Here is a 14,023-nt window from a genome sequence, read left to right as displayed (position 1 = left end):
AGGGAAGGGGAAGAAGGGGAGGGAGGGAGGGAGGGAGGAAGGGAAGGAGTGAGGGAGGGAAGGAGTGAGGGAAGGAAGGAGGTAGGAAGGTAGCAAGGTAGCAAGGAAGGGAGGGAGAATGTGAGGGAGTAAGGGGAGGGGTGAGAAGGGGAGGGGAGGGGAAGAGTGGGGAGGTGAGGGAAGGGGAGGAGGGAGAGACAGGTCAGTGGGCCAAGAGTATACTGTATATTGGAAGCCTGGATTCAATTCCTGGCACTATGTGGCTTCCTGAGCCAGGAGTGATTCCTGAGTGCAGAGCCAGGAAGAAGCCCTGAGCACTGCCCGTTGTGGTCCCAAACCCCAAAAATGTCATTACAGTAAATGAGAATGTTTCCCTGCTATTAGGGACTCCTGTCCTGTTGTATATGTAGCACGCCTCACTTCATCAGCCTGCTCACTTTTAGTCACTGTTCACGACAAACACACCTGCTCAGACTTGCTGGAAATCCAGCCTTTTCCCACGGCCTTCCCAGGAGGCCAGAACAAATAACCCCCAGACATAGCAACGGCATTGCATTCTGTCCTGGACCCAACCTGGCTTCTGGCACAAACCTTTCCCTCTTAGTTCTTCCCACAGTTTGCAAAGCTCTGTGCTAGCAGAGATTGTTTGAGAAGTTTGGGAGATCTCCACTAGTCACCTTCTCTTTCTAGCAGCAAACACACTTCCAGAGGGTCTGGCAAGTTTCTGCAGCCTAAGCATTCCAAGTTCTACCATTGACAATTTTGAACGACTTGGGAGAACACTTACAATCCATGACCAGACCAGGGCATACTGAAAAAATAATTTATTTGATTGCAAATCAGGAATTTGATTTTTTTTAACGTTGAAGAATAATTATGAATGATGTCTTGAATGTATTGATTTAGGATTTAAGTTTAAATGATTTTCTTTAAAGCAAGATTCTGCAAAAGTAAATCTCAATCCTAGAATCTTCGAGGATAGATCACTGCTTTGGTTCAGGCTATAATCTCCGTACTTGTAAACGGACCCCAGACGAGTTGAATTTTAGAGAAACAAGACTCCTGACTGATGGGGTCTCCTTGTTCTTTCTCAACGCTTACTCTCAGGATCCATGTGGACTGAGTTCTACTGGCCAAGTGATGAGGGTCTCCCGGCCTTTTGCCATTGTCATGACCGGGACTGATGCTTGCACACACTTGATTGTGGGGGACTTGCCCGGAGTGACACAGTGGCTCCTCACACATGTTGGTTATCTTGTCTGAAGGATGCATACTTTGGTTGTGGTACCAGGGATTTCCAATGGCAATGCTACTAGGATCCCATTCGGCATGTGGGGTGATGGCTGGCACCCCCTCCCACCATCGAGTTCCCCTCGGACCCTGTTGCTGGGATATTTGGGGGGCACAGAGTGAAGAGTAGGAGGCACAGGGAGGGCCCTGGCAGGGAAAAACACAGATTTTGTGTTATCAAAGAGGTCCGGGGCGCTGAACACCGAGCCAGCACAACGGTGATTCTCATAAATCACTTGAGAATGAAAATATACGACCCAAGCTGGGACACAAGCAAAATATAAATATAAGTGCACGTGTCAAAGTTGCTCCCAACTGCCTTTGCACTGAGTAGCTGAGCTTTAAATATCATAGAGGTTTCTGGAGCTTCTCTTAGAGAAGGGAACTGAACTCGAAGCTGTTTCAGCAGAGGACTCGGGCCTCTGCCACCCGCCTTTGTAATGAAATGAAATGAATGAACGACTTCACAAAAGGCGTCTGGTTCCTACACATCCATAGTGCAGATGGGGCACAGGGAAATGAGAAGCCGTTTGATGAAAGGGCTTCTCCAGTCCAGCCCTTGGTCTCAGCCTTCCACCAGTAGAATGAGAAGGAGAGCAGCAGCTGGCGGGCCACCACGGAACCCAGTCCTGATGACTGCCTGCCTGCATGTCACGCCAGGAAAACGTCACTCTGGGCAAGCTTCTTCTGTTCACTGTAGGCACTTGTCTTCTCCAATGCCCTCTGGCCTAAAGTCCTAAGATACAAGCTACAGAGTCTGATACATTATGATTCAGGCCATCCAAGAAATCATTCATTCAGATTTCCCTACCACTCCCCAGACATTCATGGGGCAAGGGGCAAGGGGGGGCTGAAGACCACCCATGTGGCTTCCCATTGAAGGCACGGATGGTTTTAAATACCAACTCCCGGTTCCAGGCCCCTCCAAGGTGGCATTTCCCCACTGTTATGAGCCCTTCTCTTTCCACCCATCTTAGCTGTTTCAAGGCAAACTCTCCTTGATGCTCTGTTTCCACTTCACCCTGAGCACCCACTGCCCATTGGTGACTCCAAACATTCACCACCGTGTCAGCTGTTGGGAATCTCAGTCCAACCTTATGCACAGAAGCCAAGCAACATCCTGAGGAGAAAAGGACCGTGAGGACTGAAGCCACATTCTATCAAAACCGTCTGAGGATTGCCAAGGCAGCCTGTGTTCTCATAACTGTTCTCCTACCGCCAAGCCACTCTGGGTTGCCTGAGACTCACCAAAGACAGGAAGACAGTGCGACCTAGGAGACAAGTGCCCACAATCATACTTTGTTGTGAAACACCTGCTGTAGCTCCCGTTAGTCCAGTGGCACATGTCGAGTATTTCTGGCTGTTAATTGGCCTTTGGTTCAGCTGATTGCATCTCCCCCCAAACCCAGAATTGAGTCAAAATCACTGGGAAATAATCTCTGACCACCATAAATTCATTCTCCCATATTAGAAGGCTCGAGGTTAACAGGAAGAAATAAGTTGCACTTGTCCCGTTGGTATTTGATTAGTATCCTTTGGAGTTAGAATTATGTGATTTTTTTTTTGTCTGATTAAGTAGCCAGAGTAATACTCTCTTGAATTCAGAAGGCCAGTGGCACCATTCCAAGTCAGATGTTGTTCCTGACCACACTATACTCTTTCGTCTGCCAAGAGATCTTAACTATCTTAATATCAGAAGTCTCTCCTATATGATAATCCCAGCAGTATTCTGGGGATAAGATCTTGGTGGGTTTGTGGAGAAGGAAATACTTGTTTAAGTGGCTCTCATCATGCCACTCGGCTTCTATATCATTTTTCTTGTCCTGGAGGATCCCCTCGTAGCACGCCTGGGTGATGTTTAGGACCTGCAGCGGGGTTCCCCCGAAAATGGCCGCGTGGTAATAGAAATCCCCCTGGCCAAAGGGAATGTAGGCAGCGGATTCCTTCCTCCTCTCGTAGGTAAACTTAATCGGGTCGGCCTTGTACCACCAGGCCTGCAGCTGGGCCACCGACTGACCCAGGGTCTCCAACCCGAAACTGTCCTGGAAGACCTGGTCCACGTCCATGCAGAAGAGGAAGTCCACCTCGTGCTGGATGTGGGCGGCGATGTGCTCGCCGATGGTCTTCATGCGCATCATGCTGATGTCCTGCCAGCGCTTCTCGGGCTTGACCCTGAACACCTTGAAGGAGCGCAGCGGGCTCAGCTCGATCCAAGGCACGCGGGAGACGTCGTCCACCATGATGTAGAAGATGACCCTGTGGCCCACCATGAAGTACTGGTTGGCGGACGTCAAGAACTCCTCCAAGTAATGCTCGATGTACCTGAGACAAAGCACAGGAGGTGGGTGAGATGAGAATCCTTCCGTGGGAGTTTGACGGCGGAGGAGAGAGGGGGTGCCCCCTCCCCTCGCCTCCAGGTGGCCTTTTCACCCAGAGGGATCTCTGTGAGCTATAATAGTCCCTGTAGCTGTTCAACCCCCAAGGGATCGGGGCTCAGCAGGAGGCTGAGTTGACTGAAATGAAGAGGCAATGGAGGGCCGGAGCAATAGCACAGCGGGGAGGGCATTTGCCTTGCACCGGGCGGACCCGGGTTCGATTCCCAGCAACGCATATGGTCCCCTGAGCACCACCAGGAGTAATTCCTGAGTACAAAGCCAGGAGTAATGCTTGTGCCTCGCCGGCTATGACCCAAAAAGCAAAAAAAAAAAGAAAAAGAAAAATAGTCAATGGACTATCTGCAAGGACTGCCATCTGCCCACTTAACTTTCAGGGTCTTCCGTCTCAGTGGGTTCAAATGCCAGGCAGGCCAAGAGAGTGGCGTCCTTTGCCCCAAGTCTTATTGAGGAAAAGCTGGTGAACTGGCACCTGACATGGGTACGTCTAAGGTGGACGGCCTCGGGCTCTCTGCCAAGATGCGACCCGGGTGGCCGCACATTTATGCGGCCCGCTCTGCTGCTGATTGACCACGATCTGAGGCCAGCTAGACTACTTTTGGTACCAGCAGCTGCTTGCAGAAATATCTCTAGACTGTGAACTAAGCCTTAGCTCCATGCTGCCCCAGGAAGGGAAATGATGCAATTTCTAACATAAATCTCCCCAGACTTAGTTACTAAAATACAGAAATCCTAAACTTCATATCTCTTCATTATCAGCAATGGAAAACTAATTATCAAATGCTTCCTTTTCAGCAGGGCTATTTTTTGGGGGGAAACTCCAACAATAGTGAGTTTTGTGTTGAAATATGGATTGTAATCAAGGTAAAGAGAAAGTGAAGTGAAATTTATCAGCTATGCAGGCGGGGGTGGGGGGTGGTGGGTTGGGAGGTATACTGGGGTTTTTGGTGGTGGAATATGTGCAATGGTGAAGGGATGAGTGTTCGAGCATTGTATAACTGAAACATAAGCCTGAAAGCTTTGTAACTTTCCACATGGTGATTCAATTAAAAACAATTTTTTTTTAAAAAATAAGGTGGACGGCCTCTGGATTGGATGCCTAAGACTTAATCGTGGTATTACAAAACGCCGAGCGTGCTGTCAGCTAACACGGCTGTCCTATCAGATCATTCGTGTTTCTTTGTTGTGGTGAGACATTATGACCTACGCACCTAATGATTTGCGGTCTGTAACAGACTCTTGTTAAGTGGTGCCCCTCAAAACTTACTCATTTTATAACTGGGAGCTTGGCTCCTTTAATCAGTGGCTGGGTGCTAGTTCTTAAGTCCCTCTCAAAACCCCAGCCTCTACTGCATGCTGCTGAGGTTGACATGACCTTCAGGGGAACACTTGGCCTAATCATTGCCAAGGCTCTCTTATCTAAGTCCCTCTGGCACAGAAGGGACCTGGAATGGTAATGACAAGTGTCAGCCTCCAGCTAATCACCCCCAAACACTAACCCAATAAGGTACCTCCCTTCTGAGACCTCTCCAAACGCCAGAGAAAATCTCCTCTGAGCTTACACTAATGTAATTGTTCTCTTCCCATTTGCTCGAGCGGGCACCAGTAACATCTCCAAGTGAGACTTGTTGTTACTGTTTTTGGCATAACGAATACACCACAAGTGGCTTGCCAGGCTCTGCCATGCGGGCGAGATACTCTCGGTAGCTTGCTGGGCTCTCTGAGAGGGACGGAGGAATCGAACCCGGGTCGGCTGCGTGCAAGGCAAACGCCCTACCCGCTGTGCTATCACTCCAGTCCGGTTCTCTTCCCATCTTTTGAAAAAGAATAACTTATGTCTAGAGTGTTTTAAGGGTCATAGCACCATTGAGTTAAAAGCAGTTTTTTCTTCTCCACCCTTCATTTCTTTTCCATACATCCTACCCTCAGTCCCCGGCACAGTTCTGCACCGTCGCCATCCGGCAATGAAGCAGCACATTTCTCACCATGAATGTTCCCTGACACAGCTGGATCACCCTACAGCCACAGCTGTCAGTGGGAGTCATTTTCAGACAACTGTGCAAAGAGCATCTGTCATCATGCTCTACCATACGGTCACTTTTGCTGGCCTGTGACCCCTCTGTGCTCTCCCTATTCATCTCTTCCCCATCCCAATCCCTGGCAACTGCTGATTTTTTTCACTCTCCAAAATTCTTTTCCAGCTCAGGGAGATGTGATCACACAGTCCATCATCATATCTTCACATTGGTTTCTTCTACTTGGTTATACATAATCCAGTTTCCTCGGGTCTATGCAGGACCGAACAGCTTTTTTTTTTTTTAAAGTGCCAATAGCATCCACTCTCTTAGTGATCACCCCTTCGCTTCCTGAAGGACACTGTGATTGCTTCCAAAGGTTGGCCTCAGGAATAAAATCTCTGGAAACATCTGTCTGCAGGTTTGTGTGTGAACAAACGTCGTCAATTCCTTAGACTAGGAGAGCAGTTGCTGGAGCTCCCGAGCTCCTGGTGGCTGGGCAGCGCGGGGTAGAGCAGCTGCAGTTCCTGTAAGAATCTGCCACACAGCCCTCCAAAGGGCGGCACCCTTTGACGTTCCCACCAGCAGGGAAGGAGCGTTCCCAGGGCTCCCCCTTTGGGTTGGAATTTGCTGTTGCCAATGTGTGGGGATCGCTGTGCCAGGAGGCATTTCGTGGCGCTTACGCCGTTCATCTAGTCACTCAAAAGGTGCCATGCTGATGTTTTCTGGAGCCCACAGCACACGCTGCCTCGTGAAGGCAGGCAGAGCTGAGCAGGGAAAGGAGACGCAGTCACGTGGCATGACCTGCTACATGCCGACCCCAGCCTCGAGCTAGTAAACGTGGATGAACTTGATTTGCTGGTCACATTGCCGGCCCACCCGTATGCACCAAGAATGAGAGTCACTGGAGCTTTTTCTTATTTTTGGTGTTGGGGTTACATCCGGTTGATGCTTGCAGGGGAGACGGTGGGGGGTTACATTATCTTGCCCCTGTGCTTGGGGTTTAGGGATGAAACCAGCAGTGCTCAGGGGACCATGCAGTGCTGGGAATCAAACTTTGGACTCCTACATGCATGCTCAGCGCGTTGAATTATCCCTCTAGCCCCAGTAATAAGCACTTCTCTTCGCTTTGTTCTTGTTGTTGTTGTTGCTACTTGAATTCCCTTTCTTTACTCCCAAAATTAAGTCTGTTTCTCATGTTGGCCTTGGCAAAACCAAGGATTTACCTTATTGATTCTTGAAATGGAGAGAACATATCAGAGCAAAGTAAAGAGTGGGGCTGGCGTGATAGCACAGTGGGTAGGGCGTTTGCCTTGCATGCGGCCGACCCAAGTTCAATTCCCAGCATCCCATATGGTCCCCTGAGCACCACCAGGAGTGATTCCTGAGTTCGGAGCCAGGAGTAACCCCTGTGCATCGCCTGGTGTGACCCAAAAAGCAAAAAAAAAAAAAAAAAAAGAGCAAAGTAAAGAGAGGCATTGATATGGTTCTATGGCTGGTGGCCAGGAACTGGAAATATCTGTAATCTGAAGAGAAAAATCTACTGTGCCCTGAGGCTCGGGGAAGGACCCTGAGACGTGTCTGGGAGGTTGGACACTGTTATGAGATGTAGGCCCGACAGTTTGGCTCCGTGCAGAATTATTTGAAAACAAACTGAGCATCACACTTCCTAAAAGTCAAACTACACTCTGGGGAGGACTGTCTTGCTGCCAAGCACAGCCCGTCCTGTGTTTCTGTTCTGTCTCGGGGCTGAGAGCACAGAGCTTTCCCCGGCCTCGTCTGCTACTGAGTTCTGAAGAGGGTCAACCGCACAGCAAGGCTTTGGGACAGTCTGTTCTTTTAGAGACACCAGGATTGAATTAATCTGCAGCGTGGCTGGTTTGTCCCCTCTCGCACCGAGGCTTCTGCGAGCTGAGCCTCTGTTCCCAGCCCCTCAGAGTAAGAAAGCCAAAACTTCCGAGTCATCCTTTCCTGTCGAGAAAACCACCTGGGGCCCCAGAGCAGTGTATAATGACTTTCTAGGAAGTCCATTAAGATCTTCCCAGTGCTCTCCCCCAGGCTGCTGCTAGGCAGGGCTCAGCCTCAGATCCATCTGCTTCTTTGACGCTCTCTGTCCAAGGCAAAGGTCTCCCTGGGGCTTTCGGAAAAGTACAGAAGGAAGGGCCTGGGGTAGATCAGAACATGGACTTACTTTTCTTGGGAAATTTTTTTAATTAAAAAAATATTTAATTGAGGGGCTGGAGTGACAGCACAGCGGGTAGGGCGTTTGCCTTGCACGCGGCCGACCCGGGTTCGATTTCCAGCATCCCATATGGTCCCCTGAGCACCACCAGGGGTAATTCCTGAGTGCAGAGCCAGGAGTAACCCCCTGTGCATCGCCGGGTGTGATCCAAAAAAGCAAAAAAAAAAAAACAAAAGAAGGAGAGCAGGAGAGAGGCCAAGTTCCCTTTGACGACCAACGTCTACCTACTTTCCGATCGCAAACACCGTCAACCCCACGGTGACTTTCTGCCTGGTGTAGTAGCTGTCCAAGATGGCTCTGTCGAAAGTGCCTTCCCACACGACGGGCGCCTTCCACTCGGTGACCGTCACCACTTCAGGGCGTTTCCTGGGGACAAGCAGAAAGAAAGACCGTGAGTTGACTGGCCCCGAGAAAACAGGCATCAGCTGTGAATGTCCACCATGGCCCTTGAATCCCGACCAGAGCTCAACCCCATGCAGCCTGGGGGACATGAACACGGTTCTTGGACCCAACTTCACAGTCTGTGAATATTTGGGGACAGGGCGACAGTTTCCACAAACCAACCTGTAGGTCCGGAATACCAGCTGGGTCCCTACAACTCAATTCAATTCCCACACTGCCAATGCTGAGCTCATATGCGACCCCACAAGACTCTCCCAGGACACTTGCTCTCCCCTGCCCCCTTCATCACCTCCCCTCCACACCCTTTTCTTCAGATGTCACTGGCAAGGCGGAGGTGGGGAGGGTGTTTGTCCTTTGGGTTACAGGCCAGCCAACTGGCTCTGATCCTGAACTCCCGCTACCCCCACCTTGGGTGGGATTGATTTGCCGGGGCACTCACAGACCTCAGAGACGCGTTCTAGGCCCCAGAGTCACTGGGATGAGGGCAGTGTAGGGGGGAGGGGCCCGGAGCATCCATGTGACCTCACATGACCCTCAGCCTGCCAAGTGATCTCCCAGATCCCGGAACTCCACCTTTCGGATTAAGATAGAGGCTTCAGGATTTAGGCTGATGGGTGAAATCATCAGCCACTGGCAAGGGACCCGAGCTGTCACCGCCCTCCTGCCCCTGGAGGTGGAGGGCGAGGGCAGAAAGTTCCATGCCCAGATTGTCCGGGTTGACTCCCTGGACAGCCAACTCCGATCGTTGGGGTGAAGGGTCTAGAAGTGTCAAGTTTCACATTAAAAGACTCCGTTGAGGGTAAATCTCTGAAAAGTTTTTGTTTTGTTTCGTTTGGGGGCCACACCCAGCCATGCTCGGGGGGGGGGGGGGGTTGCTCCTGGGGGAATTTCTGGACTCACTCAGGAATCATTTCTGGCCGTGCTCAGGGGTCCCCGTGGGATGCCGGTGATGGAACCTGGGTCAGCTGCACGCAAGGACAGTGCCTCGCCCACTGTACTGTCCACCCGGCACCCTCGTGTGGGGTTTTAGAGCGCCGGGCCAGAAAGGGGGGGGGTCAAAGACCAAAGACAAGTCCTGACTCTAACTCCTGAGCAGGCGTCTCTCTCCTGATACGGGACGACACGCTGGGTGTCCCAGCATCCCCGCATCCCTCCAGCTGAAGTCTTCGTCCCCTGGACACAAGATGTGCCCAGGAAAGGCTGCTCTGTTTCCTTCCACCGGGAGAGAAGCTACTCGGACCTCTGCACTCACCAGGCCCTTCATGGCCGCTTTCTCCCTCCATCCCTGCCACAGGGGAGAGGCCCAGGGCCCAGAAAGGATCTTCAGCCTGTCCCTGCATAGCAGGTGCTGAGGGGGTAATGGGCTCACTCCCCCAAGCCGAGCACTTCCTGTGCAAGCAGGACCCGTGCTGAAGGTGTCACCCTTCAGAGGTGGGTGCTTCTGAACCTCCGCTTGATCAAGGAGGAAACGAGCTCAGAGAGGTTAAGTAACTAGCCCGAGGCCACACAGGCAGCAAGGGACACATGTGGGGCTCTAATTTCTGGTCTAACTGTGGGGCCTTGCTCTGCGCCCCGTTCCCTCTCGCCTCCCCAGCTTCCGGCCCTGCGTCTCTGTATTTTCCTAAGAGCAGAACGGGGAATGGAGAGCAGTTTTGTTTGGACTCGTTTTAAGGTTCCCCGGTGAGGCATCGCGTCACTTAACTGTCCCCACCCAGTTCTGGCGAGTGGCCCCGCTTCCCACCCGAGCACACCCAGGCTTCCACCAGCGCCCCCACCAAAGCTGCTGCGTGCAGACCTCCCCAGGTCTCATGCCCTCCCCGAACACGGTCCCTTCTCCGGGTCTCTGAGGGGTCTCTGAGCAGTCCCGGGCCAGCTCTGGCCTCGGTCTGGCAGCAGGACTCCAGAGCCTTAAGGAAGAGAGAGGAGGGAGGGAAGTAAGGTATACGGACTTGGCACAATACTGAAGAGATCTGAAACATGGGACTTAGCACTAAGCACTGACCCTCCTTTTCTTGTTCAGGTCTCACAAGTGGGAACACTCTCCCCTCAGCCCTGCTGTATGAAGAAAGCAAGGAGACGACAAGGAAGGGAACCTCGTGGTTCATCTGCCGGTTCTTTGTTCCCTTTGGGGGAGTGCTCAGAAGTGCTCCCAACAGTGCTCAGGAGTGCTCCTGACAGTGCTCAGGAGACCTGGGGACCCTCCTGGCAATACTCGGCCAACCGACCCCACGGTCCAAGGCTCAGAACAGCGATGCGGTTTTACCCTGGCCCAGTGGTACTAGGGGCCACCTGTGATGCCCATGGGGGACCATGAATGAGCAGTGCCAGGGATCAAACTTAGGGCCTTGTGCAAGGAGAGCATGTGCCTCGGCCCTCAGCCATTTCCCGGCCCTGGGAACTGCATCTGTAGCCATTTCACTTACAGGAAGGGCCCAACCCGTTTCCCGAGCCCCTACTCCACCCCAGCTCAGGCGCTGAGCACGGAGACCAGAGAACCAGACCCTCTGCCCCGGACATGGCTCGGGCCTGCACCCAGCGCTCAGGGCTGTGACCTCTGGGCCACCTCTAAGAGATGGAGTTATAAAAGCAGCGTCCAGCTTGGTAACTTGGCCGGGAAGAGTCCTTCAGGCAGGACCATGAAAGCAGCGGTATTAAATATGCATGTCTCGTTAAAAATTAAAATGTTCTATTTCCCAGCTGTTAATTATTCAAAGTCACTGGCCATCCCGACATGGGAGTGACCCTCAATGCCAAATCACAGCTTGAAACCGCAGGCGGTGGGAGCAAACGTGAGGGATGGGGGTGACACGAGGCCGTGAGGACGGCTTCTGGGTGAACCTTCCCTCGACCCTCACGCTTCCCTCCCACCCACACATAAAAGGACAGGGTGAGAGGTGAGGCCTCACCCGAAAGCATTCATTTCTGCCAGGGTCAGCTGCCAGCTGCCAGAGGGGGTCCGGGTCACCCAGACGGATCTCTAACAAAAGGAAGGAGACTCGAAGGACCCACAGACACACACACACACACACACACACACACACACACACACACACACACACACCACCATTCCCAGCAAGACACCAGTTGGGTTTTGGACCCCACCAATCAAAAGGGCCTCCAGGACCTCCAGGACGCAGACCACACTGCCCGGGCTACGGGCTACGGGCTGTGTCCATTTTCACTGTCCTCACCTGAGGGTTTCTTGGGAGACCCAAGGGTAAGGCAGGGGAGGTGCTGAAATTCCGCGAACAGAGCAGATGAAAAATGGAAATCGGGGCCGGAGCAATAGCACAGCGGGTAGAGCGTTTGCCTTGCATGCGGCAGACCTGGGTTCGATCCCCAGCATCCCATATGGTTCTGCCAGCACCGCCAGGGGTAATTCCTGAGTGCAGAGCCAGGAGTAAGCCCCGAGCATCACTGGGTGTGACCCAAAAAGAAAAAAAAAGAAAAATGGAAATCACGGGCCAAGGACTGGGTCATAGGCTCTGCATGCAGGGTCCTGGGTCTTTCCCCCAGTGCCACAGCCTCCCCCGACACCACCAGGGGCGAGCCCCAAGCCACCGAGCACGGCGTTATTAACAGGGAGGAGTGTGACGGGATGCGTTCACTCCTGAATTTCTCCACACAGAGGCACACTGCACAGCCACAAGGGGCAGGACAGACAGACAGACAGACACAAACAGGGATGGTGTCTGGGCGGTGGAGGGAGAAGGCAAGGTCGGGGGGGACTCTGAACAGAAGAGGATGTGAAGGCACTGGGCTTTGGGGTGCGGGGTGGGAAGGGGTGAATGGGACAGAGGACCCCCGGAAATGAGAAGGCGAAGGCGCGTGGGGCGCCATCCAGTCGCATCAGGCATGTAGGCATCGCCAGGCATTAGACAGAAGCTGGGATTCAGAGCGAACCTGGGACCAAAGATGGAGAGGGGCTTTCCACGGCAGACGAGGGCTGGAGGGAGACCCCAACTCCCCAACGGTACAAGGGAGAAGGCACTTGTTTTGCCTGTGGCTGGCGGGGTTCAATTCCTGACACCACGGAGTCGCCTGAGTACTGGCAGGAGGGAGCCCCGAGCACACAGTCAGGAGTGACCTCAGAGCACAGAGCCAGGAGTAAGTCCTGGTGTCCCCAGAGGTGACATTACGAGGCTTTGACCCAGAAACTCGTGGGAAGAGTGGGGAGACCCCAGGGAGGGAGGGACAGAAGCTAGGAACTGGCTGGGCACACATAAGCCATCTCCGGCGCTGACAGGAGAGCAGGCGTCCTCGGGGACAGATTTTTTTGTTTGTCCCTCACTCACGAAGTCGAGTGCCAGGGATGGTCTAGATTCGGAGCTGCTTTGAGCCGACATTCTTTACATTTCGGCTTGACATCTGTTTGGGGAAGCTAAGCTAAGCCGTTCCCTGGGGGAGAGAGAGAGGTGACAGCTGGTGGCCCCGATCTGCCTCCTCTCCACTCCTGTCACTCAGCCCAGCTCCCCAGACCTGCTCAGACAGGCATCCCTAGTGGGGAGCAGTGACCATCTCTGGCTCCCCTGGCCTACCCCTTGGGGGCGGGAAAGGGGGGCTTTACCCGCCTATACACGCTCATCACGGGACTTGTCAAACCAACAGTGTGTTCGTATTTTTACATGTCCAGCAATGATCCACAGTCACCAGCCAGGTGACATCTGACAGGCCCTAAACCCACCCCCATCTCACACACACACACACACACACACACACACACACACACACACCTCTTCCCCCAGAATAAGGCCACAGAGACAGTATAGGGGCTGAAACTCCTGCCTTGCATGAGACCAATTCAAATTCAACCCCCCGCACTAATATATATATATATATATATATATATATATATATGTATATATATATGTATGTATGTATATGTATATATATATTGCTATACTAGTGGTAATCATGCGCTGCCCCTATAATAGTCCTTGATCAACTGCTCCTAGCTAGGTGCTCAGGGTCATGCAGTACCAGGGATGGGACCCAGGGCTCCAGCACGCAGAGCCTATGCTCCAGCCCTTTAAGGCATCTCCCGGGCCCTGTCCATGGTATCTTGCTGTAACGGCCAGAATAGACTAAGAGAAAGAAATACTCTGGGTCTCCAGGGCCCTGGATCCACCTACACCCACCACCCACCCCCAATTGGGCTCACCATCACCCCTCCCTTCGTCCTCCCCTCCTCCAGCCCTCCTCTGGCCACGGGTGCCGCCCCCGACAATCCCTGAACCTCGTGATCACCCACAGAGCTCCCCCTTCTCCCTCCCCTCGCTACCGCACATCCTGTGCGTCAGATTGCCTCCAGCTCCAGGTCAACCTTAACAAGGGTGCGTCTCATATCAACTACCCTAGTGTACCCCCAGTGGACGGGTCACTCCTGTCTCCTGTGTCCAACTCACTGTCTACCACAGAGCCTGGGATACAACTCAATGGTGAGAAATACTTCGAACATCACAACTCTGCACACACATGGACCCTTGGGACAGACATGAAAATCCCATGAAGCCCCACTGAGCCTGACTGAGCTCCGTACGTTAGAGGGTCGCTTTGTTTGCTGGTTGGTTTGTGGGTTTATTGGGGGGGGATGAGGGTGATGGCGTTGACTTTGGGGCCTCACTTAGCGATTCCCACTCCCAGCTTTGAGCTCCTGGCTCCCTCCTGGCAAGGCTCAGGGA

The 14,023-nt window shown here is 52.7% G+C and overlaps 1 protein-coding gene across 4 annotated transcripts in view; it reads right to left on the bottom strand.

The window, feature by feature from the left end:
• Window positions 1-808: 808 nt before the first annotated feature.
• The window catches only part of GGTA1 (glycoprotein alpha-galactosyltransferase 1 (inactive)), a 76,436-nt gene continuing 63,221 nt past the window's right edge, over window positions 809-14,023 (bottom strand). For all 4 annotated transcript variants that reach the window (XM_055136253.1, XM_055136243.1, XM_055136258.1 and 1 more), the window contains exons 7-8: window positions 8,169-8,306; window positions 809-3,612 (exon numbers count right to left, since the gene is read on the bottom strand). In XM_055136253.1, coding sequence (XP_054992228.1) covers window positions 2,919-3,612; window positions 8,169-8,306 — 832 coding nt within the window. In that variant the 3' untranslated portion in view covers window positions 809-2,918. The remainder of the gene's footprint in view (window positions 3,613-8,168; window positions 8,307-14,023) is intronic.

Source organism: Sorex araneus, chromosome 1 (assembly GCF_027595985.1).
Source record: "Sorex araneus isolate mSorAra2 chromosome 1, mSorAra2.pri, whole genome shotgun sequence".
Classification (NCBI taxonomy): Eukaryota; Metazoa; Chordata; class Mammalia; order Eulipotyphla; family Soricidae; genus Sorex; species Sorex araneus.
Note: the sequence above shows the minus strand (reverse complement) of the source record. Positions and strands in the feature narration are given on the sequence as shown.